Consider the following 24,979-nt stretch of genomic DNA (forward strand, 5'->3'; position numbering starts at 1 on the left):
AAATTACCCTCTCACTCCCGCCCCACTTACCTTCAGCTTTTCGTTCCATTTCTTTTCCCGGCGCGTCCGCTCCTGATCTGCGACACACCGCCATGGAAAGGGAGATGGGTCCCTTCTCCTTTTCCATGATGGCCATTTTCTTTGTTTAGCTTTTTTTCCCTATTTTTATCTAATGGTTGCCATGGAAAGGGAGAAGGGACTACATGTAGTCCCTTCTCCCTTTCCATGGCAGCCATTTAATGTGTTGATTTTTTTTATTTTTTTTATGCTCTTTTCTATGGGCACCATGGAAAGGAAGAACAGACTTAGTTTCTGCTTCAATGGTGGACATTTTTTTTTGTTTGTTTTTCATTTGCGATAGGCCAGGGCGTCTTGCAAATTAAGAAAGTTACTTTTAGTACCCTGGTCCAACTCGCTTCGCTCAGGCCTGTAACTATGGGCCCTGGAACATTACTGATGCGGTAATGCTCCCCATGCCCTTGAACCCCTGGCTCGGGGCTTATTGCTAAAATGAGTTGAAGAATCGAGGTGGGCAACGAGGCACAGCTTTTGTTGAAAAAAAGAACAAAAGGAACAATTATGGATATATCTCCTCAAAAGGAATGTTCATGGACCCAACAAGCAGATAGAATGCTTGCTCCTAAAAATACTGCGTTGTACTAATTAGCTGCTAAGTGCATGTTGGTTCTACCAGCATTCTAGTCATGTCATTTACATTTTACAGTCTTGTAGTTTTGTCACGTGATTAAGGGATGGTAACTTGTTATGACTTTAGATTTAGGATAATTTATAAGCCATTTATATGAACTCTGGCAGGAAGCAGTTTACAATACATCTTTTTTGAAAGTAGTGATCTAGTGTTTGTCTAAAATATCTGCCACGCATGTACATTACACTAGCAGTCATGAGCCATATCAAAGATGGTGTTAAATAATGTACAACAAGGCGTACATTAGTTTTCAAAAATTGATTAGCAGAATTTGCTAATGAAAATTGTTTTGATTAGCAAATTAACTTATTTGATAAGCAATTTTGTACTAATATTGAATGTCACCAGAAATAGTTGAAACCCATCAGTGCAGAGCTGTGTGCTAGCAAAGGACTCTGGGACGAATATGTTGCCCACCCAATGCGCACAGCCCTGCAATTTTAACACAGCCTGCTGGCAGAAAGCATTCTAAAATTCTTTAAATTGTGATAGAAATAATATTTAGAAGGCTTTCTGCCAGCACCGGCAGTGCTTTCAGTGCGGGGCTGAGCGCAAGCAAGTGGCTGGTATTGATATTTCGAAGGGATTGGTTCCTCCGACGTATTCCACATCTATGACCGGTAATCACCACAGCTGTGCTGCTTCGGCAAATTTTCGGTGTCTGTGTACTGCGTCGATGACATCGATAAGCTGTCCTTGAGGGCCTCCGTCGAGCCGACGTCACCAGATGTTCTAAGTAGGATGCACGACGCCTGTAGCCTAAGTTCAGTTTTTTCCACAAACGTGTTTGCTTCGGAGATCTCGGCACGCCTCGGTTCTTCTGAGTTATTCTATCGGTTTTTCGAACTAGTTTGTTTGTGAAGATATCATGTCTTCGTCTTCTACCCTGCGGCTGGGATTAAAGAAGTGTTGGGACTGCGGTTCCAAGATGTCGCTTAGGGACCCACACAACGCCTGCCTCTGGTGCCTCGGTGAGGACCACGCCACGGATGACTGGGACGATTGCCAGTCGTTAACATCGAAGGCCTTGCCGGAACGGAAGAAGCTTTCTTTCGGTAGGGTTTCAAAGCCCCGAAAGTCGAAATCCGCTAGGCTTTCGACCGACTATTCGAGAGGTGACTCTCTGCGTCGTTGGCGTAAGTCGAAGGGGGGGGTCTCGGTCCTAGAGTGGTTCCTGCCATTCCTCTGCCTCTTCGAGGCCCACGTGGAAGCGCCGTCACCGGTCGCCTTCCCAGTCCTCGTCCGAGGACTCCGCCCGTCGGCGGGTTGCTTGTCCCAAAAAGCACTCTTCAAAGGGATTGTGTCCTCAGACGTATTCCTCATCTTAGATATCTCCTTCCAGCTCTGCTGGCCTCGGAAAATGTTTTCTCTCTCTAGAGGGCGCTGCGCGTCGACGTCCTCCGAGCCGATGTCCCTTGACAGCCGCCATATCGACGTCGACGTCATCCTGCCTATAAAGGCCGCGCGCAGCGTCCGTTGCTTAGTTCCGTTTTTCCGCGCTTACTCAGTGCCTCGGAATACCGTTGCTCAGTTCTTGTCAGATATAATACCTAGTTACCTCGAGTTATTCGATCCGTACTCGATGGCTTCCTCGTCGGAACCGACAACTCCTCGATCCGGCTTCAAAAAATGCCGAGATTGTGGGAAAAAGATGTCGCTGACTGACCCTCACAGAGTTTGTCTGTGGTGTTTGGGAGCTGAACACCATTGTTCGGAATGCGAGGACTGTATGTCCATGACAGCTAAGGCCCTGAAGGAGCGTAGGGGGAAGCTGGAGAAAGGTAAGACTTTTAAAGCTTCTTCTTCGTCGACGAAGTCGAGACACTAGTCTTCTCGTCACCATTCGCGCTCCAGGTCTCGGAGTGGGTCCCATCACTCCTCGAGATCGAAGCACTCGAAGAGGAAACGTCGAAGATCCCCTTCTCCGTCTTCCTCTTCCTCTGTTTCGCCAAAAAGAATCCCTTGCCCCACGAAACATAGTTCCCGGGCTGAATGGGAGGAATTCCGCATAAATATGATGAGCGTCTTCGAGAAAGCGGCCTTGACCCCCTCGATGACTGCCGAGAGCGATGCTCTGGTCGAAAGACCCGAAGGTCAAAAACGCTGCGAGTCGCAGTAGCCGGCGAAGGAAACCTCTCGAGCGCGTCTCGAACCCTCGAGTAGGACTATGACCTCCAAACCCTCCTCGAAGGTGCCGTCGACGAGGGTTCCGTCGACGCCGAGGTCGGTGTCTTCGACGCCGTTGTCGAAGGGACCTTCGACACACGGGTCTGTCGACTCGACGCCAGCTTCGACGCCAAGAAAAGTCACGGTTACGACACACCCAGTGACTATCCCCAGGTCCTCGACGTCGATGGCTTCGAGATTGTCGAGTAGAATTCCAATTCTGTCGAGGTCTTCGAGGCCTCCGCCTTTGTTTTCGACGCCACGTTCGAAGCCTTCATCGGCGTCGACAACATCGACGTTTTCGAGGCCGATAATGACAAGTTCGGCACCCTCTGCCTTGGAAATGGGATTTACTCCCTTTATGAGTTCAGAACAATTGAGAACTATGTCCTCAATCTTGGAAGAGGGTGAATTGTCTGAACAGGAAGACACATTTGAGTTGCAGGGACCTGTAACCCCAATTAGAGAGGAATTTTCCTCTGAAGAACGCAGGTTAAAGGATCTTCATGATTCCTTACATGAGGCAAGTGGATTAGACACTTCCCCTGAGGTGGAGTTTGCTAGGCCAGACCCGGGGGAGCATGCTGAAACCCCCTATAGAGCCTTAATGGCCAGGATCACAGAGTTCATGGGGTGGTCTGCACCTTCACAATCTTTCCAACAAGATGACCTCACGGATATTCTTGACAAAGGCCCACAGGAGGATCCTGTGGTGCCTTTTCATAAAGCTCTTCAGAGGAAGATCATGACAAACTGGGAAACCCCAGATGTCGTACCAGCAGTAAATAAAAAACTGTCTACAAAGTACAGGGTATCTTCTACAGACCCGGAGTTTTTGTCTAAACACCCATCCCCAGAAAGTCTGGTGGTACAGGCAGCATCCTCTACCGATGTCAAGACGGCTTATCCTACCGTCCCACAGGACAGGGACGATAAAAAATATGATGCTATGGCAAAGAAAGTCTTTTCAGCATGTAGCATGGCGTTAAAATCTGTGAATGCTACTTGCACCCTTGCTATGTTCAGCCATACACTTTGGGAGTGTGCTTCTACAGCGGCTGACTGCATCCCGGAGGGAGAGGAAAGGGATGCGTTCCTGAATATTATACAGGACGGTAAAGACGCTATGTGCGAATCCCTCCAGATGGGCATTGATTCGGCTGACAGTATCAGCAGAGCAATGGCGGCAAGTACATCAACCAGGAGATTCGCTTGGTTGAGAAAGTCTGGTTTTGCCCCAGATGTGCAAGCCAGACTCTTGAACATGCCATTCGATGGCTCTTCTTTGTTTGGGGAAAAAGGCGGATGACAGTTTAGAGAAACTGCAAACTTCAAAAGCAGCAGCTAAATCCCTAGGAGCTGCAATCCGTCAGACTCCTTTTCGTCCCACAGGAACCTCTGCGAGGGGCAAGTCCTTTCGCTTCTACTCCGCATCCGGAAGAGGTAGAGGACGACCGGTTCAAAGGGGACAAAGAAGAACTACCCGAAGTGGACGGGGTAGATATTCAAAAGCCGCAGCAACAGCAGGTGCCTCTTTACCATCGGCATCTGCATCAGCCGCTCCAAAACCACTCTGAGGACTTCCCTCACAGGACACCTGTAGGAGGCAGGTTGATTCAACATCTGGCGGTATGGCAGGCTATCACGTCAGATGCTTGGGCATTGGAAACAGTTGCCCAAGGTTACTGCCTGCCTTTCCTACGTATACCTCAGAGTCATCCACCGGGGATCAGCTCTCAGAAAGCTCCAGATCCGCTCCTCTTGCAGGAAATTTTGGACCTGCTAGAGAAAGGTGCCATAGAACCGGTACCTGTAGCGGAGAAGAACAAGGGCTGGTACTCCCCTTACTTTCTCATTCCAAAGAAAGACGGAGGACTGAGACCCATCTTGGACTTGCGAGAGTTGAACAAATTCCTCAGAAAAGACAAATTCAAGATGGTCACTCTTTCTCAGATCCTCCAGGCCCTTCAGTTCCAGGACTGGTTGGTATCTCTGGACATTCAGGACGCTTATTTCCATGTGCCTATCCATCTCAAACACAGGAAATACCTGAGGTTCGCAATTGGCAACTCTCACTATCAATTTCGAGTGCTGCCATTTGGGCTGACCTCCGCCCCGAGGGTCTTCACCAAGTTAATGTCGGTAGTGGCTGCAAGTCTGAGGGAAGGTATTCACGTCTACCCCTACCTGGACGATTGGTTGATCAGGGCTGTTTCTTCGGAACAAGCTCAGATCCAGCTAAATCACGTGTGCCACTTCCTTCACAGACTGGGCTTCTCCCTCAATTTAAAGAAGTCACAAATGATACCATCGCAGAGACTCTAGTTCATAGGAGCGATCCTGGACACTTCCCTGGGAAAAGCCTCGCCACCAGAGGTGAGGGCTCAAGATATTCTACAGATGGTCACCAAGTTCCAACATGCCCAACGTCTCCCAGCCTTCGACTTTTTGAGGTTGCTATGCCTCATGGCTTCCTGCATTTTCCTAGTGCCAGAGGCTCGCTTGAGAATGAGATCCCTCCAATGGGCACTGAGGACTCAGTGGTCACAATTCTCAGGGAGAATGACAGATCTTCTTCAAGTTCCCGACAGAGTAGCTCGAGACCTTCAGTGGTGGGCCTGTCAGGAGAACATTCTGAAAGGAGAACAGTTTTGGCAACCCTGGCCGGAGATAACAGTAGTCACGGATGCTTCACTCACGGGGTGGGGAGCCCACGCCAACGACTTGACCATCAGCGGTCGTTGGTCTCCATTGGAGTCCAGACTACATATCAACCTGTTAGAGCTGAGAGCCATCAGACTTGCGCTGAAGGCGTTCCTGCCAGCTGTACAAGGGAAGAACGTCCTGATAATGACGGACAACACGGTGGCCATGCATTACCTCAACAAAAGAGGAGGTGTAGGATCACTACCCCTGTGCAGAGAGGCGATGCAGCTCTGGTTTTGGGCAATCCAAGAAGGAATCTCTCTATCGGCAGTTCACCTAGCCGGAGAGAAGAACTTGACAGCGGACGCTCTGAGCAGGCAGGGCACAGTCTCCCACGAGTGGGAACTAGCTCAGGAAGTCCTTCAAGAGATCTTCGCCCTTTGGGGAACCCCTCATGTAGATCTGTTCGCCACCAGCCTAAACAGGAAATGCGACCTGTTCTGCTCAAGGGAATTTCCCCCGAGAGGAGCTCTGGGAGACGCGTTCATAGTGGACTGGGAGTTTCCGCTTCTGTACGCGTTCCCAGGTCCCTGTCATTCCTCAAATGATCAGGAGGTTGAGAAGATTCCGGAGAACCATGATCCTAATTGCCCCGGATTGGGCCAGGAGAACGTGGTACCCGGACCTTCTAGACTTGTCCATCTGCCCTCCAATTCGACTTCCACTCAGAGAGAACCTACTCTCACAGAAGGGAGGTCAGGTTCTCCATCCAGACATCAAAACCCTCAACCTTCACGCTTGGCTTCTGAAAGGCTGAGGTACAAGGATTGGGACCTCCCTGATGATGTTATGGAGGTGTTGCTTTCGGCAAGGAGGCCAGCAACAAAGTCTTTATACCGCTGCCGTTGGAACAGATTTTGCAGCTGGTGTAGAGAACAGAATATCAACCCTTTTTCATGTGGTACACCAATGGTTTTGTCCTTCCTACTATATTTGGCAAATTCAGGCCTTCAAGTTGGCACCATTAAGGGCTATCTCGCAGCGCTATCCATCTTTAAGCGTACTGCGGAAGAACCATCCTATTTCAAATTACCCTTGGTAATACAGTTTCTAAAGGGGTTAACCAATGTTTATCCCCCAAGACCATTCCAAGTTCCCCTATGGGATTTAAACTTAGTACTAACTTTCCTGATGGGCACACCTTTCGAACCTCTCCATTCTTGTTCGTTAAGATTCCTTACCCTTAAAACTGTTTTATTAATAGCACTTACATCTGCTATAAGGGTGAGCGAATTACAAGCTCTTTCTTGTAAACCCCCTCACACAATATTTCACAAAGACAAAGTTGTCCTGCAAGTGAAGCCTAATTTCCTCCCAAAGGTGGTTTCTGAATTCCATATCACTCAGAAGATTACCCTACCATCTTTCTATCCTCCTCCTCACCCGGGGAAAGAGGAAGAGAGGTTACACAGGCTAGACCCTAGGAGGGCTTTAAGTTTTTACATCAGTAGAATAGCCAGGATAAGACAGGCAGACCAGCTGTTTGTAGGTTACGCAGGTCACAAGCTAGGGTTACCAATAACTAAGCAGACCATTTCCAGATGGATCATTCTAGCCATTCTGGAATGTTATAAACTGACAGGGAAAGAGCCCCCTCAAAACCTTAGGGCTCATTCGAGCAGAGGTATTGCAGCTTCTTCGGCCCTCAAAAGAGGCGTGCCGGTTAAAGACATCTGTGCGGCCGCTACATGGTCATCTGTCCATACTTTTACACGTTTTTACAATTTGGATTCCTCCTCCAGTCAAGAGACTAGGTTTGGAAGGGCTGTACTGCAGTCTATTCATCAATAGAACACAGCGTGAAGTCAGTACTCCCTCCTCCAATAATAGAATACTGCTATGGGAACGTATCTAAGATGAGGAATACGTCGGAGGACACAATCCCTTCGAAGAACAAGTTACTTCTTACCTTGTAACGTTCTTTCGACGGGATGTTCCTCGGACGTATTCCTCATCGACCCTCCCATCCATCCCCGCAGTTCTACTTCCCTTGTTGTTGCAGCTTACGCTCATTCAGGGTGATTAGTTTAGTCCAGAAAGTATTATTGTGGGCTACAAAACGCAACTGAGCAACGGACGCTGCGCGCGGCCTTTATAGGCAGGATGACGTCGACGTCGATACGGCGGCTGTCGAGGGACATCGACTCGGAGGACGTCGACGCGCAGCGCCCTCTACAGAGAGAAAACATTTTCCGAGGCCAGCAGAGCTGGAAGGAGATATCTAAGATGAGGAATACGTCGGAGGAACATCCCGTCGAAAGAACGTTACAAGGTAAGAAGTAACTTGTTCTTCTCCTGCGGAATGGGATGCATTTCGTACGGAGATGATGGCGATTTTTCAATTGCAGGGCTCTGTTCCGTCCGTGCCTTCGAAAGAAGCCAGCAGGGAACGTGCTAGGGCCACCACTCACACGCCTTTGGGCTTGGGTGGTCGGCGCGATCATCGGGAGCCTTCGAGGTCCCGATCGAACAAGGTGGGTCGCTCTAGCCATGCCCGCTCCAGGTCACGGTCCTCGATGCCCTCGAGACCGTCGGAGCCTGTGAGGTCTTGGAAGAAGTTGTCCACGCTATCAGTGCCATGTCCGTCGAGGGACTCTCTCGAGGCTCTGCCTACGAGGAAGCCATCGACGCCGAGGCCGTCTAAGGACATGCTCGGGGCACAGCCCTCGAGGCCTGTGTCGAAGCCATCGGTGCCACGCTCGACATAGACGCCGATTCTGTCGACGCCTTTCGAGGATGTTTTATCGGAGGTACCCCGGAGACCGGTGCAAACTCTGAGGAAGGCTCTGCCCAAGTCGAAAAATGTTTGTCCCTTTTTCTGTGCCCTCACCAGGGATTTATTCCAGCCTCTTGATTATATTTCTGAGGTGGATCAAGGGTCTGATGAAGGTTTGGTTCCTGATGAGGTTCCTGACGAACTATTATCTGGTCATAGCCGATGGAAGACCTGCGTCAGTCTTTGCACGACGCCAGTGGTCTTGACACCTCTCCGGAGGTTGTTTGGTAGGCCTGAGCCTGGCACACATGCCGAGTCTTCGTACCGGCAGCTAATGTCGAGGGTGATGGAGTACTTTGGGTGGTCTGCGCCACCAGTGGATTTTCTGCAGAATGACCTGACTGATATCTAGGACCAAGGTCCACCAACTGACCCGGTACTGCCATTCCATATGGCCTTGCAAAGAAGGGCGGCAGCGGCTTGGACTGCTCCGGAGAGTCTCCCGGCAGGGGGGTAAGTCGGTGTACCGCCCAGCCAGTGGCGACCCCGGCTACTTGTCCATGCACCCTACTCCGCAGAGTTTGGTGGTGCAGGCGGCTACGGCCCCAGCAAAACAGGCGTCGTACCCTACCATCCCTCCTGATAGGGACGACAAACGTTTTGACGGTTGGGCGAAGAAAGTCTTTTCTTCAGGGGGTATGGCTTTGAAAGCAGCCAACTCCGTGTGTGCCTTAGCACGTTTCACTCACTCTGTGGAGTTGTTTCATTGGCGGCTGAAAATATTCCCGAAGGGGAGGAACGTGATTGCTTTCTTGCCCTTGTACAGGATGGCAAGGATGCCATGTGTGAATCCGTTCAGTCGGGTCTGGACGTGGCAGACTGTGTCAGCCGGTCCATGGCGGCGAGCACCGTGATGCGCAGATTTGCGTGGTTGTGGAAGTCGGGGTTTGCTCCGGATGTACAAGCCCTGCTTCCCAACATGCCCTTTGATGGCGACCATCTTTTTGGCAGCAAGGCTGACGAGAGCCTTGAGAGGTTGCAGACCTCCAGAGCTGCAGTGAAGTCGTTGAACGCTGCAGTTTGCCAACCTCAGCCTTTTCGTCCTAGGGGACAGCAATGGAGGGGAGGTTCCTTTCGATACTACTCTTCTTTTGGTAGATCGAGGGCAGCTGCAAGTCAAAGGGGCCAACATAGGAGTACCAGAGGTGGAAAACAAGGTACTTGAGGTGCCAAAGCCGCTCGGGCAGTTGCCTCTTTGACCTCAGGCACTGCCGCAGCCGCTTCAGCTCAGTCATAAGGCCATGTCCCATGGTTTGCCGGTTGGGGGAAGGCTGGCGCAACATCTTGTGGAATGGCGTGCCATTACTTCAGATGTGTGGGTTCTGGAGATCATAGCCCACGGCTACTGTCTTCCTTTCCAGCAGAGGCCTCATGACAATCCACCAGGGAATCTCTCTTTGAAGAGTCTGGATCCGCTCCTTGCGTAGGATATCAAATCCCTGCTGGAGAAAACGCCATAGAACTGGTGCCTGTAGCGGAGAGGAACAAGGGATGGTATTCCCCATATTTTTTTATTTAGAAAAAAGACGGGGGATTGAGACCCATCATGGACTTGCATGGTTTGAACAAGCTCCTCAGGAAGGACAAGTTCAAGATGGTTACTCTCTCTCTCAAGTGATCCAGGCCCTTCAACTTCAGGACTGGTTGGTGTCTCTTGACCTCAAGGACGCTTATTTTCATGTGCCGATTCATCCCAAGCACAAGAAGTACCTGAGGTTCACGGTTGGCGACACGCACTTTCAGTTTCGGGTCCTGCCGTTCGGATTGACCTCCGCCCTGAGGATGTTCACCAAGCTTATGGTGGTGGTGGCAGCGTATCTCAGGAAAGGGGGGGATTCACGTCTACCCCTACCTGGACGATTGGTTGATCAGGGCGCGCTCTCCCGAGCAAGTCGTGGATCATCTGTCAGTCACGTTCCACTCCCTTCACAGGTTGGGCTTCTCCCTCAACTTAAAGAAGTCCCACTTGACGCCAACGCAGCGGCTCCAGTACATCGGAGCAGTGCTCGACACATCCCTGGGGCAGTGTTTCCCTCCCCAGGTGAGGGCTCATCACATTCTACAGATGGTGCACAAGTTTCAAAATGCCCAGTGTCTCCCGGCGTTCGGGTTCTTGAGGTTGCTAGGCCTCATGGCATCCTGCATTCTCCTGGTGCCAGAGGCCAGGCTGTGGATGAGATCACTGCAGTGGGCTCTCAAGATGCAGTGGTAGCAGTCCTCTGGCAGGATGTCGGATCCCGTTCAGGTGCCGCCCTCGGTCGCCCAGGATCTTCTGTGGTGGGCCGTCGAAGGCAATCTGATGAAAGGCATTGGTACTGCTTTGGGAGTCTGTCATATATATGGAATACGGCGGAGGACCCAATCCCCTCGAAGAACAAGTTACTCTCTTACCTGGTAACGTTCTTTCGATGGGATGGTCCGACGACGTATTCCATATCGCTCCCTCCCTGCCTTCCCCGCTACAGAATTTCTTATGCGATTGCAGCTTACCTTTCCGCAAGTCTTTGTGTGTCAGACTGGCAGAAGACTGGTGCCACACGTTCTGGGGGAAAAACGACAACTGAGGCTACGGGCATCGTGTGTCCTACTTATAACATCCAGTGAAGGGAGCACCTGAGCACTCCACCGTTGTGTCAGTCGCTGGGTGCACAAGTTTTAAATGTTTCACACAAGTTATCATCGTTCTGACTGTCCTTACTCCGAGAACATCCGCCCAAATGGAACCGAACCCAAAACTCGCCACAGGAGCTAATCACTCCACTCATTCTGGACAGATCATGGCTCACAATAACAAGCGGAAAAATCCCAAAGTGGTCGTAAACCCCTCCTCAACAATTAACACAACCAAACAATGGCACCAAAACTTAGAGTAATCACATGGAACGTCAGGGGGTTGGGGTCCTACCTTAGGAGAAATCGAATACACTCCTATCTAAAGAGGAAGAAAGTATCAATCGCACTCCTACAAGAAACACACCTCTCGGCCGACTCTGCAAATAAGTTACCAAACTACTGGGGGGGGCCAAGGCTACGGATCATCATACTCGAAGTATGCAAGAGGTGTGTATACGTGGGTGAGCCCAGACACACCATTTCAACACCTGGGGGTGGAGCAGGATACCGAAGGCAGGTACTTGCTGCTGTGGGGCATGCTGGAGGGCACCCGTATATGCATAGTAAACTCGTACTTCCCCCAGCATGGAATACCCTCTTTCCTCAAGAAGTTGTGCGCTAAACTCGTGCTCCACAGAGACCATAGCCTCCTGTGGGGAGGCGACTTCAACTGCGTCATTAATGTGGAATTGGATAGATCCACCACACCACGCTCAAACAATAATCTCCCTGCTCTGGCCCTCCACAGAACAATTGAAGACCTGCACATGATGGACACCTGGCGAGACCTTCACCCCACAGACAGATCATATTCATTCTACTCTGCCCCTCATAACCTGCACACCAGGATAGACTACCTCTTCATAAACGACGAACTGACCCCCCAGGTCGAGTCCGCAGAGTACCTGGGCAGATCAATCTCAGATCACTCCCCACTATTAGTGCAATTCAGCCTGCGACCCCCCCTACCTCCTATCCCAACGTGGCGTATGCCAGTGGAGACACTATCTGACCCTGCATTTAAGGACCACCTGGCTGAGAAACTAGAGGAGTATATAGAGATCAATAAGGGATCAGTTGTAAAATGGAGTACTCTCTGGGAGGCAATGAAGGTGGTGACGAGGGGAGAGGTGATTGCTGAGGCGGGTGGAATCAGGAAACAATTGAGGAGGGAACTGGAGGCCAAGGAGGAAAAGATCAAGCACCTCGAAAGCAACTCCCCCCCCCCCACAATTGAGACAGAGAGCAAGTTGAGAGAAATTAGGGAGGAATGCAGAACAGCATGGGAAAGGCTCTCGAAGTTTGACTTCTCTACCCGCACCATGAAAGCCCATAAAGAGGCGGATAAACCAGGCAGGATACTAGCCTGGTTGTGCCGGAAGGAACATCCGAAGCAGGCCCTTACAGAGATCAGAGACGGTAACGGCACAAGCCACAAAACACAACAAGCAATAAACAAGGCCTTCACTGACTTCTATGCGGAATTATATGCTCACAGCGACCTTATACCCGAGTCAGACATAAGAGACACCCTCGAAGAAGTAGACCTACCTAAACTGGCCCCTGAGCAAAGAAATATGCTGGGAGAGGTCATTACGATCGAAGACATCACCGACGCGATTAGGTCCCTCTCCACAAGCAAGACCCCTGGAACCGATGGCCTTACCCCCGAGTTCTACAAGACATACGAAAAGATTCTCTCTCCCATACTACACGAAGTCTACGCGGAGGCATTCGAGACAGGCACGCTGCCAGGCACCATGAGAGAGACCCTCATAGTACCGATGCTCAAGCCAGGAAAACCACCTGAAAAATGTGACTCATATCGCCCACTTGCGCTCCTAAATTATGATAGCAAAATTCTTACGACCATACTCGCTAAGAGGCTCTCAAAGGTTATAGGTTCCCTGGTACATGTGGACCAGTGTGGTTTTGTCCCTGGACGCAACACTACAGCCAATTTGAGAAGGCTTCAGCACATAATGGCACAGACAGAGGAATGCAAAGAAGACCTGGCAGTCCTCTCGCTCGATGCCATCAAGGCCTTCGACTCGATCTACTGGGAGTGGCTAACCGAAACCCTGAGAGAGTTTGGACTGGGTGAATACTTCATCCGATGGGTCAAGGTTCTTTACAGTAACCCAGTGGCAAGAGTCAAGACAGGGGGCTTGGTGTCGGGAGCCTGGGCTATTCAGAGGGGAACCAGACAAGGATGCCCGCTCTCGCCAATGCTATATATACTAGGCCTTGAACCAGTGGCAATTTATTTCAGGAAACAGCTGTTCGATGCGGGCATAAGTATTGGCGGTACGGACAACATCATTTCCTTGTACGCCGACGATGTTCTTCTATACCTTCGAGACCCCCTGATGAATGCCCCGATAGCCCTAGACATCTTAGATAATTTTTCGAGATACTCAGGCATAAAGTTCAGTCGACAGAAATCATCCGCCTTCCCTTTGGCTGGCCTTAGGAGAAAGAGTACAGAGGAGCTACCCGAGATTGGGATTCAGTGGCAATCTGAGTCCTTCCGCTATCTAGGCATCACCATAAAGCATACACCAATCTCCACTCACGAATGCAACACTGAAGCCGCATTATCGGGGGTACGGAACTCCATCAAATTCTGGTCAAAACTACCGCTATCAATGATGGGCAGAGCTGCAATATCTAAAATGATAATTTTACCTAGATTCCTTTATTACTTCATCAACATAATATACTACATTCCTCCATCCTTCTTCAGGAAGCTAGAATCCCTGATCCGAGACTTTCTTTGGGGACGAACCAGGCACAGGATTACTCTGAACATCCTCACACTTCCCTACTCCGCTGGAGGAATCCAACTACCCGATTTCCAGGGATATTATCTGGCGGCACAACTAACACATGTCGCCAAATGGCTGAGCGATGAGCCCTCGGCTGAGACGAACCTTCTCTGCCAGCTGACCTCACCCCTGCATCCTAAAGAGCTAATATGGAACAACAAAATAGGGCCTCCTGACCCGCCCATAATAGTGCAGGTGGGTCGACAGGTGTGGAAAAGGACTAGATCTATGCTGGGTTTGAAGCACCCATACTCACCCGAGATTCCCATTCTTGCTGACGTATGTGTAGCCCCCGATGACCTATCAATAATGAGAAGATGGGAGAACTGTGGTGTCTACACGTGGGGGGACATGTTCGACGAAGGGCAATTCAGAGACTTTGAATCACTACAGGGAAACGATGGGCTCGCCCCGTGCCACTACCTATGGTACCAAAAGGTTACATTTATCGCCAAGAAGAAATGGAATGTGTGGCATGAGGAACCCGAAACACACGCCCTGATCCAAGAGATGCACGGAGTCAGCGACGGTTGGAAACCAACATCAAGACTATATACCCAAATAAACGACCGATCGAACCCAAGAAGTACACGCTTGAAAGAGAAATGGGAATCTGACCTGGGGACCGAAATCACGGAGGGAGAATGGTCTAGAGCCCTAGCATACCCGAAGGAGATATCCAGGAACGCCAGGTTCAGGCTAATACAGCTCAATGTCTTATATAGGACCTACATGACCCCACATAGAATATCCACCTTCAATGACAAAGTCAGCCCGATGTGCCCATGGTGCCCCTCTGACCACGCTGACATGATCCACATGTTTTGGACCTGCCCTAAATCTCAGAAACTATGGTTCGCTGCTGAACAGACGTGCAGGAAAGCTGGCCTGGAGACATATGAATGGACACCGAAAGAATGCCTCTTAGGCACCTACCCGAGGCTAAGCAAGATCAAGCACTTGATGAAACTAATGGACATAGCATGTGTGCTGATAAAAAGAACGATCGCAATGGCCTGGAAATCCCCAGCAGGCCCCAGGTACGAACCTTGGATCAGGGAGATGGAAAGATGGACGATAGCAGAAACTGGAGCATGGGAGGAGGGAAGCAGTCGGGGAGGAGAAGACTCGAGCTCCACACTTGAGGCCTGGAAGATCCTTCTGAGAGACATGATCTTCTCGTCGACCTATAAACCTCCCTGAATCAACCACCCACAAATGTTGCAATGGCCAAATTTGTACACTGTCGCATCCATCCTGCACAAGCCACCCCCCCTCCGCGTACCTCAAAGACCATTCAGAGCCCAACGGAATAGAGACCGGGGTTCACCTCCACAAGCAAAGTCCACAATAACTCGGAGACCAAGAGACAGTCACTGTTATCACTTTTACTTCTTTTGTTTCTTTTCCCTTTTTTCCCTCTTGTTTGTTCCGTTCACTGTTCAATCTTACTCATAACTAATATGGCATAAGTGATATGCAATTCAGGATTGATACAAACCAGGAGTGTAATGGTCCGTAATATAACTGTAAATGTTAAATGCCAATAAAAACATTACAAAATAAAATCATAATCCTGATGGCCATTTCTCCCCAAAAAAAAAAAAAAAAAAAAAAACATCCAGTGACGTCGGCTGTCGGAGGAGGTCCTCGAGGGCGGCGTATCAACGTCATCGACGCAGGACGCAGACGCCGAAGATTTTCCGAAGCAGCACAGCTGTGGTGATTACTGTCCATAGATATGGAATACGTCGCCGGACCATCCCATCGAAAGAATGTTACCAGGTAAGAGAGTAACTTGTTCTTCTCCCACCCGTACAAATGCCAGCGCAGCAATCGGGGACATCGTTGGGGCCTTTCAACTTTACAAACAAAATAGGCCTCGAGCCTCTGGGGGGGAGGGGGTCCAGCAACTGCCCCCATGTTTCCAGTCTGCAAAGCACAACAAAAAAAGTCACAATTTTTGTTCTGGGGCTTTTAATATGCGCTTTGCAGTGCTCACATTAAAGTTATGGCCAGGGTAAAGCTTCCTTCTGGCTCTGGCTGCCTGGCTCGTGATGCTAACCTCCATGCACCACTGCAGGCTGCTCGGACTGGCCTATCGGCCAATACACCCATGGCTTAATCTAAAATGCAAAATGCTTGTGTGGGCCAATTCTTTGGGTCAAAGTGGGCCACCTTTTTTGCCAATGTGGGCCAGTTTGATGAGTAACTGGACTAAATTATGTGGCTAATAGTTTTGACCAGTGTTGCTGAATATTGTACAATTTGCATCACATTTTATCAGAAACGTCCCCCTTGGGTTATTCAAACAGCATTACAAAAGGAATGAATTCCCATTGATTTGCAACTTTGGAGCACTTTTCGTTGGTGTCAGACAGTTGCATGCCCCAGTCCGTGCACCACTGTTTCCATCCTCAGAAGTGGAGTGCCGGGGGGCACACATCTTCAGCCGGGACTGATGCTGCTTACTGCAGGTGCTGGGTGTTAGAGAGTGGCTGGCAATAATATTTCTCAGCCACTTGCTAACACCAGCACCTGCAGTAATAATGCAGCCTGCTGATCGCAGAAGACCTTTTTGTAAGGCCTTCTACGAGCAGCAGGCCTGAACAGGCGGGAGAAATATCATCAGCCACTTGCACCCAGCACCGTAACACATTTTCCTCAAAAGGGCCCGGCTCTCCCACCCAAACCTTAACTAGCCATGTGACTCCCTCCACATTATCTCTTGTAAGTCAGTAGCCAGAGTCTGAGAGGGGGGCTGAGATCCTCCTCTCCCGACGTGATGACGCCACATCCGGGCTGGGCTCATAACATTGATGCAATGTTTTTAGCCCAGCCCAGGTGCTTCTGCCTCGCCTGCAGTGCACGCTGTGCACAGAGGCAGACTTTAAAGGCACAATCTTTTTTTTTTATTAGCTGTGGAAATCGTATCGCAGTTGGTGCGACATGATTGTGTACACAGCAAAACAGCAGTATTGTATCGCAAATTGCCATGCGATACCGCTTATTTTATGCCTTGTACAATACATATTTGATATTAACAATCTGGTGTTTTTCCAAAATGGCTGCCATGGACTTGTGTTGCGCAGGAATACGAGGTCAGAACCCCAATTCCCAGATACAGGTCACATGGAAGACCTATAGAAGTTAGAGTTGGATATTCCCCTTTGCTTTTGTTTGTTGACTCATAAAGCGACCAGTGTATTGATGGTTATCCTCCACTTTGAGACAGTGGAGTGCTACACTGCAGCCTAAGTAGCACATTGTTGAAAAGTGAAAGCATGCCCCTGAACGCTCGCACCAGAGTAAATGCAATCCTTTAGGGAAGAAAAGCCCAAGTCGATCTTGTAAGGATAACAAGTTTTAATAGCACACAAAAATGAGAGCAACAGCAAAGAACTCTGCTGCCAAGAACGTTCTGCTGGAAAAGGGTATAAACCGAGGCTTAAGAAGGGGCAAATCATAATCTTGATGTAATACATACAGTAGAAACCCACACGGCCGGTTGATTTGCGCCTGTACATAAGGGATGCCAGGTCATTGGTTCCAGCCCAGTCTGTCCGTCTTAATCACGCGAGTGCTGCAGAGATCCTCTTCTCATCGAAGGTCAAAGAACAAATTAACTACACTCCTAACGCAATGCTACTTCATAATTCTAATGTGCACCTGGCAGACTTTACGGTTGGCACAAAGGAGGTTCTTGGGCACTGTTGACGGCCACACACATTTCACTCACTCCCCTTTGCGCCATCCCGCTCCAAGGTCTCCACCCTCGCTTTGAACTAGAATGTATCCCTCCCAGCACCTTGCAATACAAATCACATGATTGTAGCTGACAGATGTGCAGTGTCCGTTCTCTTTGAACCTTCAAGACTTGTTACTTTAGGGTCTTGGGGCTTAGTCAGTTATATGGGCTATAACTCGTGGTCGCCTGGGGGTGTGCCAGTCAGACTTTGGCTAGTGCAAAAACATGCACACCAGACACTGGTCTATGATCGTGGCCTTGCAGGGCGCATTCCTTTTGGGTAGAAAAACATCTTTGGAACAATGATTGAACTTTATAGTGGTTGGGGTGTGGGTTGTCCTCATGGGAGTTCGGGCATGGCTGGAAGTTTCCCATGTCTTGCAATTAGGGTCTAGTGCATGAACTGCTGCATTTGCTGCGCAGGCCTTGTATCCCAACTATGATTACTAACAGCTACGCAAAATGTACTAACCATCGACACAAAATGGCAGTCTTGTTCATGTCCTGGGCTATACTATGTGGGTTGATTATATTGTGGTGGGGTCTTACCACCGTCTCGCCTCCCCCTGGCCCATCATAGTGCTTCATATGCAGCTTGCCTTACTGTAAAGCGCTTAGGGGGCGTGGGACGGGTTTGCCCCATTCCCAACAATAGGACAAGTGAAAGCAGATTCTATCCAGTAATTGCATTTTAATACTGCATTGTATGTTAAGCAAATGCAATTGTTCTTGCACTTTAGGTGCTAATTAAATGCATATTGAAGTGTGCAACTAGAACATAATGGCTGTGTTAAGTGTGAATAAATAGATGGCCCATTGAGTATTAGTGTGAATATCTTCAGGTATTTCATGGAAATGTTTGCACAGGACTAAAACGTACTGTTTATACACACACGTGTGAATCTTTGTGTAATACGGTTTTATTTCAATATATTCTATCGAGTATAAGGTGTGGAAGAATTGTGCTGTTATTTGCAATTTTTCTGCTAGTGTGAACTATGAAGCGGTATTTCTTTTGATTTATTTTTTATTGGTTTTTGGCCAAATAAGCCTTTGACAAACTTTAGAACAGTGAACCACACAACTTAATGTCATCAAAATTTCACATAATACACTTATAATCCTTATTAAAAACAACACATAAGAAGAAAGAAATAAAGAAAAATTACATTTGATCCTACAGCAATTCATTTAAAAGCTTACCTTTTAATAATTTATAATCTTAAAACTTATTGTAGAGAAGCAGCCAAGTACCCCCACCTCAACCTCGTCACCCATATTTTGGGATCCAGAGTGTGAGACACGTGGGGAACCAGTAAGAATACCGATACCAAAGAGAATCCTGGAAGCAAGGTTCCCATTGAGAAAACCATACATGCATACGAGAAAATATGATGGCCATTTTAATGAAATCACGGAAGAAGCAGAGCAAGTGAATGGTCAAGATGAATGGTGACGTTATACAGAGTCGAGCTGACAAGCACAGAAAGGATGCAGAGACCAGAGAATGGAGAAATTCTATAAGGTATCAAGGATCAGTGGCATCTTGGGATCAAGGTGAAGAAGCTTATGCCAGAGAATGGATGACGATATTAAGTCATTTTTACACGTGTACAGATGCAAAGAAACTCAAGCAGACAAAGTATTCTTGAGGCTAGCTTTATAGTGAATAGATTGCGGCATGCACCAATATATACATATATGGATAAGTGAGTAAAGGGTGGATGTTTCCACTATGAGTTATAGCGGAGCGGACCTGGACTAAAAAAAGGCCTTTTTTTCCAGTGTGTCGCAGTGAGAAAACAAATGAATTACAAAGTGAATCTCGGAAAGGCGAGCCTGGATGAGCCATGAAGCCAAGCCAAGAAGCTTTCCAGACAATGCCCTGCAAGATGTCGCAAGATGGCAAAGAATTTCTTCTGCAGCAGTAGCTCTGCAATATCTGCAGAAGGACATTTCAAGAGTATGATATAAGTTTCATCTGATTTTTAAAAACTCTCTCCTAATGGGTTTCCTGGGCAAATGGCATATAGGGAACCAACTGTCCCTGTTTTTTATTATCTACCCCTAAATGGCTCAGATGTATATGTATGTAGTGTCTCCATAATCATTATTCAGTCTAGCCTATACATAATTAAATGTTACTTTGACTGGATTGTTAATTAAATCAACCTGTCATATCCATTTCACACAGGTCTTTTAGAATAGTTTGAATATTCATTATTAAAATGTACTTTTTTTGGAGCTTTTCAGTTCACATAAATCACAGTATAAAGGTGCTCTTATGGGACAGATTATTTGTCTAAAAGTCTCCACTTTGCTGTACTCAATATGGAATTTATTCCCAACTCGCACAAAATTACAGGAACTGAATTCTGGAGGTTTAAGGTTCAACAACAAATGGTCCGCTCTATCAGTTAGAATCTCCAGCACCCAAAAGTAATGCAATTCTATTCCATAAAGAATTTTTGGTATTCCTTTTCCTTCATAGAATTTTAACATCGGGATGACCGAAAACATTCAGAATTTCACGTCAATCCGACACATTTGAGATGCTAAAGCTGAGGCCTGTGTCCTTCCCAACTCCTTAACCTGTGATTTAGGGAGTTTGGTGAGAACCGGGAACCCCAGATAAATAAAACTGTTTACATGTGCTAGGTTTTGACCTTGCACTGCCCACTTAAAAGTTGTCTTTTGTGGAAGCCCTATTTCAATAGTGTCAAACATTAAGAAATCATCCACATAACTGACCCAAGAAACCCTCAGATGGCCCATTTTTGGTGACGCCAGGGCAGCTGATCCAGATGCTTTCCTATATCTGACATGTAGATGTTAAACGGACAGTGGGCCAAAATGCACCCTTGTCTTAAACCTCTACATGTTGCAATGTTCCTCGGCAGAGCTCCCTCTGTATTTGGCCTCACTTGAATCATGGTGTGTTCATGAAGGCCAACCAAAGGTCTCAACATCCCTTCAGGTAGTCCCCATGTCTGATGTTTGGCCCAAAGATTTTCTATTTACAGCATTGAAGGCTCTGGAGGGATCTATTGTCGCTGTGAACAATGATTTATATTTTCCAGACCATGACAAATGCTTTAAAAATAAATCCATTTAATTTGGTACGCGTCTGCTTTCTAAAGCCCACTTGCCATTTTGGCAGCCTCTCTGTATCCACAGCTCACCTTTCAAATGCTCCAACAATATCGACGAAAAGACCTTGCTGTATGCCAAGATTGATAGCGGGCAATAGTTACTCAGCACATTTTGTGCACCCCTTTTGTAGATCGGCACTATATGTGCAATATTCCAGGTCTTGGGGAAACTTTTTTTTTTGTTTAAAAAATCTGAGCAAGCAGCAAGGTCAGTACAACGGCCTAATTACCCTTGTCAGATTGTAAAAGGGCATTTGAGAGTTTGTTGGCACCTGGAGCTTCTAATGAGTTGATCTTGAACAGTATACCCTCAATTGTTTCTTTTTCGAACTGCGAGCACTCCAACTCCTCCTCCTCACCTTTGAATGTGTCACATTCTCGACAATCGAGATTGGGAGCTGTGAAGACTTCTTCATAATGCTTCACCCAGTCCAACTCTGCAACAAAGCATATTTGCGCTGTTCCTTGATTGGATCCCACTGAGTTTTATTCATTTCCAAAAGTGTTGGGTATTCTTGTCTCTTAATTTTTCCAACATTTCTTCTGCATCTCCTTGCAGCATTAACACTTTGTCCCCACAGACAATCTTTAGAATACTTTTTTTATTTGTTTAATATTCAAAGCTATTATTCAGCCGTCGGTGCCCACCTTTCTCTTTGCAGAGTTGATCTGAGATCTCATTATTCTCTTCCGATCTACATCCTCCTGATTAAATCTATGTGTGCTTACGTTTTGGTATTTGGTGCCGATATGATGAGCCTAGAGAAGCATTTAAAAATGTCTCCAAGAACGGCTCAAATCTTTCCACTGTAAAGGTATCCAATTTCCATTCTATCAATGTCTGCTCAAACACTTCGCCTTTGAGGCATTCACCTTTTCAATATTACAAGCATTCCATGAGATCCTATTACCAGATGTATTGATATTTAGGTTTCGTGGTCCATTCAAATCTCCTTGATTTACCTTTAAACAAAAATCTGTGGACACAGTGCTATGGTCACAAAAGGGTTTTCTAAAATTTCAAACTAGGAGCATCTCATAAGGAGCCAGTTTTCTACATAAATATAGTCCATGGTAAGTTTCCGTTGGTCCTAGTAGGTTTTGGTGGTCACTTGGGATCCCCCACATTGAGCATAACCGGCCCAAACCGTTTCATATTTTGGACCCATTTACGCCTTGATTTTTCTCTTATGAGAAACCTCCAAGGAATTGGAGATACAATCTCCCTTTCTGCCTCCAAACACTGACTTTAAATCCCCCACAATCATAAGATGGCCACCCTTCTCTATACTACACCATCCACTTATAGAAAGAATTGCGTTATCCAGAACTTTATCAATACTCAAAATACTGTTATGCCAATATACATTCAGGGTTAGCAATTCCTTCTCCTTCTTATCTTCCTTTAATTTTAGGTGTGTAGCCAACACACCTTTACAGACCTCCAACTCCCTAACCATCTCTATGCCTTCACTTTATTTGACCATTGTAATCAATCCTCTAAAAGGGCGACCCACAACACCCTTTTCTGCTGCTTGGAAATTTATTACAAATCTGTTAAAATGGCGCTTTTGTTGTAGCCAAATTTCCTGTAAAAAAGACTGTGGCATAACTTCAATCTTTTTCCCATATCGGTATTATGAAGGAGATTTCTATGTCCTCTAGAGTTACATGTTAAGATTCTTAATATTCCATTCTCTCCATTTTCTTCTGGTTGTTTACAGATTGGATCCCCTCCCGGACTTATTTAGTGTTCCCGTTAGCCAGGACCAGTCACGTCAATTTCCTGCTTCTTGTTTGGGTCTATCCAAATAGATTTCCTTTCCCCTGTCCGATCCTCTTACAGGACACAAAGATCTCACAAAGCAGGAGGACATTGCATGCCCCATACTACTTCTCAATTCGATTCCCAGTGAGCTCCACATAGGGGGACAAAAATCAAATCCTAGCTGTCTTAAACCTTGAACTTCATTTAAGCCTCATATATGATCTTTGAGTTTATATACATGACAGCCCTATCCGTCCAATGTAGATCAATAAAATCTATCCTTTCTATGTCGTTTGCCGAGTGGGCTCGTAGATTGGGCATCTCACCCAGGAGGCGTAATAAGTTAGACCTATTTAGTAGAATAACTCTTCAACCAGCACACTCTCCACCAAAATGGTCAACCTTGTTTTACAGACTAGTGGTGCACCACATGATGTTTGCGCTCTCCCCCGATTTCTTCTTTCGTTCACCATGCACACCACCCCCCTGCTCCTCTGTCATATCTGGTCCTCGTGCTCTTTAACATACTAGCATTTTGTTTCCAGGCTTTCCAACCTTCCGCCCCTCCAAAAATGTCTTCCTGATGTAGGCCCCAAGGGCCCACTTGCAACCGGCTGGAGAGCTTCAGGTTAAAGCCAAGTGGTCCACCCGCCTCCTTACTTCCCTGTGTTAACAAATATCCATTCTCTCACCATTGTCATGGGATATTTTATGTCGCCCTCCGTTCGGAACCCACTTAATTGATGCATACCCTCAGTTTGTGCTGCCTTTGTTACCGTCTGTTTACCACTATTATGTTCACAACCCATATTTGCATTTCAATCTACTACCCCTGGCTGTTTCCCTGCCCCACCCCCTTCTTGATTCCCCTTGTGCTACACTATTCGCATTCTGCTGCACATTCCTTAATGCCGCTGACACTGAAGGTTGTCTAATGATCTCAAGAAAATTCGTGATGAATGCTTATTTTGCTTGTTTAATTTTTTTCTACCTGTTTCGCTTTTCCTCTTCCCCTTTTCCTTTTAACTGGGGAGGAGATGTCCACTGCAGGATTTATTTCTGCAGGCTCCTCTGTGGATCTTTCATATTCCTCCACCTGCTCCTCATTGTTAGGCAAGATAGTGTGCCGTATCCTTTGAAAGACTACAGCAACATTGACCTCCTGGCAATAGGAACCCAACCTTTGGTATAAGTCTGTACTACACAGGTTGGTAGTGTGGTTGAGCAGCCAGGCTCATCTCAAGAGGGGGTCAATGTGAGCAGTAGGGTTGTAACAGAGTTTCACAGTGACAGTTATTCAAATAAACACTTACACTCAAGGTTACACTTACAATTACACTCAAGGTTTCTTGATTAAACCATTATTAATTTATTTAACAGTCAGTTATATAAGCCTTCTTCAGAAGGGAGCAAAACATGTAACACTTATATACTTCAAAACACACTTTCTCTTAAATCAGATGACACCCATTGGGGATGGCACACAGACACTTCCTACACCCTCGGGTGACTTAAATAGCTAGAACACTGTGGACATTGATTTATCACTGGCACATTTAGAGCAATACTGAGTTTGGTGCTAAAGGTTAGATATAGGAATAAAACAAAGGTTAACAAATAATTCATAAACAGGTAAGTACTTTTTGAACCTTCTAATGCGAAGTAAATTTAACCCTTTCCTGGCGGAAAGGTAAAGGCACAGAGTCAAAGGTAAGCAGAGTCTCAGGGAGCCAGGACAGCCAATGTTAGTTGAACAAAGTCTAGGAGACCTGAAGATCTTCTTTGCAGGTAAGTAAAAAGTCTTGCACAATGTTTTTAGAAAGGTTTGTAGAAATAAGATTCACTTGAAGGGCCACATGCTGGGAGGCTTGTGAGGGGCAAAGCTGTAAGCAACTCTGCAAGGGCAACCAAGACCAGTCTCAACAGAGAGCAAGTAAGGCTACACAACAAGAGGTAAGTTCTCTTAGACTTTACTGTACATTTGGTTAGAAGAAATGGTTCCAGCTGGCTTCTCTTCCTGTAAAGCTCTGCTGATCCTTTTGTTCCTGGGCCTCAGTCGTGGGGACAAGAGGGAGGACGTCTGGGGACTCCTGCACTGCAATGGGAAGGTCAGCGGCAGCAATGGGCAAACTTCAATTCAGTGGCACTTCGCGGTTTCAGCTTCTCGCGTCTGACAGCAAACAGCAACACTGCAGTTCTCGTATACCACTTTGGACTTTCCTTGCATCTGGGGTCTAGCACTCTGTGAGGTGGCTCAGACTTGGTCAGTCCTGCTTCAGGGAAGTTCGGAAGATCTTCCTGGCGCTCGGGTCCGACTTAAATGCGATCCACTCGGTTTGGTGTTCCTCTCCCTGACACTTAAGTTCCAACAGCAGTGCAAGTACAGCCAGCTTCGAGAGGATGGCCAAATGAGTTCACTTTGGAGTTGATTGGTCCCACCAACTCAAGGGGAGAAGCTGTCTTTGCAGGGCTTCACCGGGCAAACCAACGGTCCAGGATTTGCTGCAGGCGTT

The 24,979-nt window shown here is 47.4% G+C and overlaps 1 protein-coding gene across 2 annotated transcripts in view; it reads left to right on the forward strand.

Moving 5' to 3' along the window:
- The window catches only part of ATP8B2 (ATPase phospholipid transporting 8B2), a 2,597,648-nt gene that overhangs the window by 219,902 nt on the left and 2,352,767 nt on the right, over window positions 1-24,979 (forward strand). Inside the window, exon 2 of one of the 2 annotated variants that reach the window (XM_069651926.1) lies at window positions 15,424-15,583. The exons of the other annotated variant lie outside the window; for it this stretch is intronic. Coding sequence (XP_069508027.1) covers window positions 15,540-15,583 — 44 coding nt within the window. The 5' untranslated portion in view covers window positions 15,424-15,539. The remainder of the gene's footprint in view (window positions 1-15,423; window positions 15,584-24,979) is intronic. 2 annotated transcript variants of the gene reach the window in all.

Source organism: Ambystoma mexicanum, chromosome 1p (assembly GCF_040938575.1).
Source record: "Ambystoma mexicanum isolate Mex_15411 chromosome 1p, UKY_AmexF1_1, whole genome shotgun sequence".
NCBI classification, from domain to species: domain Eukaryota; kingdom Metazoa; phylum Chordata; class Amphibia; order Caudata; family Ambystomatidae; genus Ambystoma; species Ambystoma mexicanum.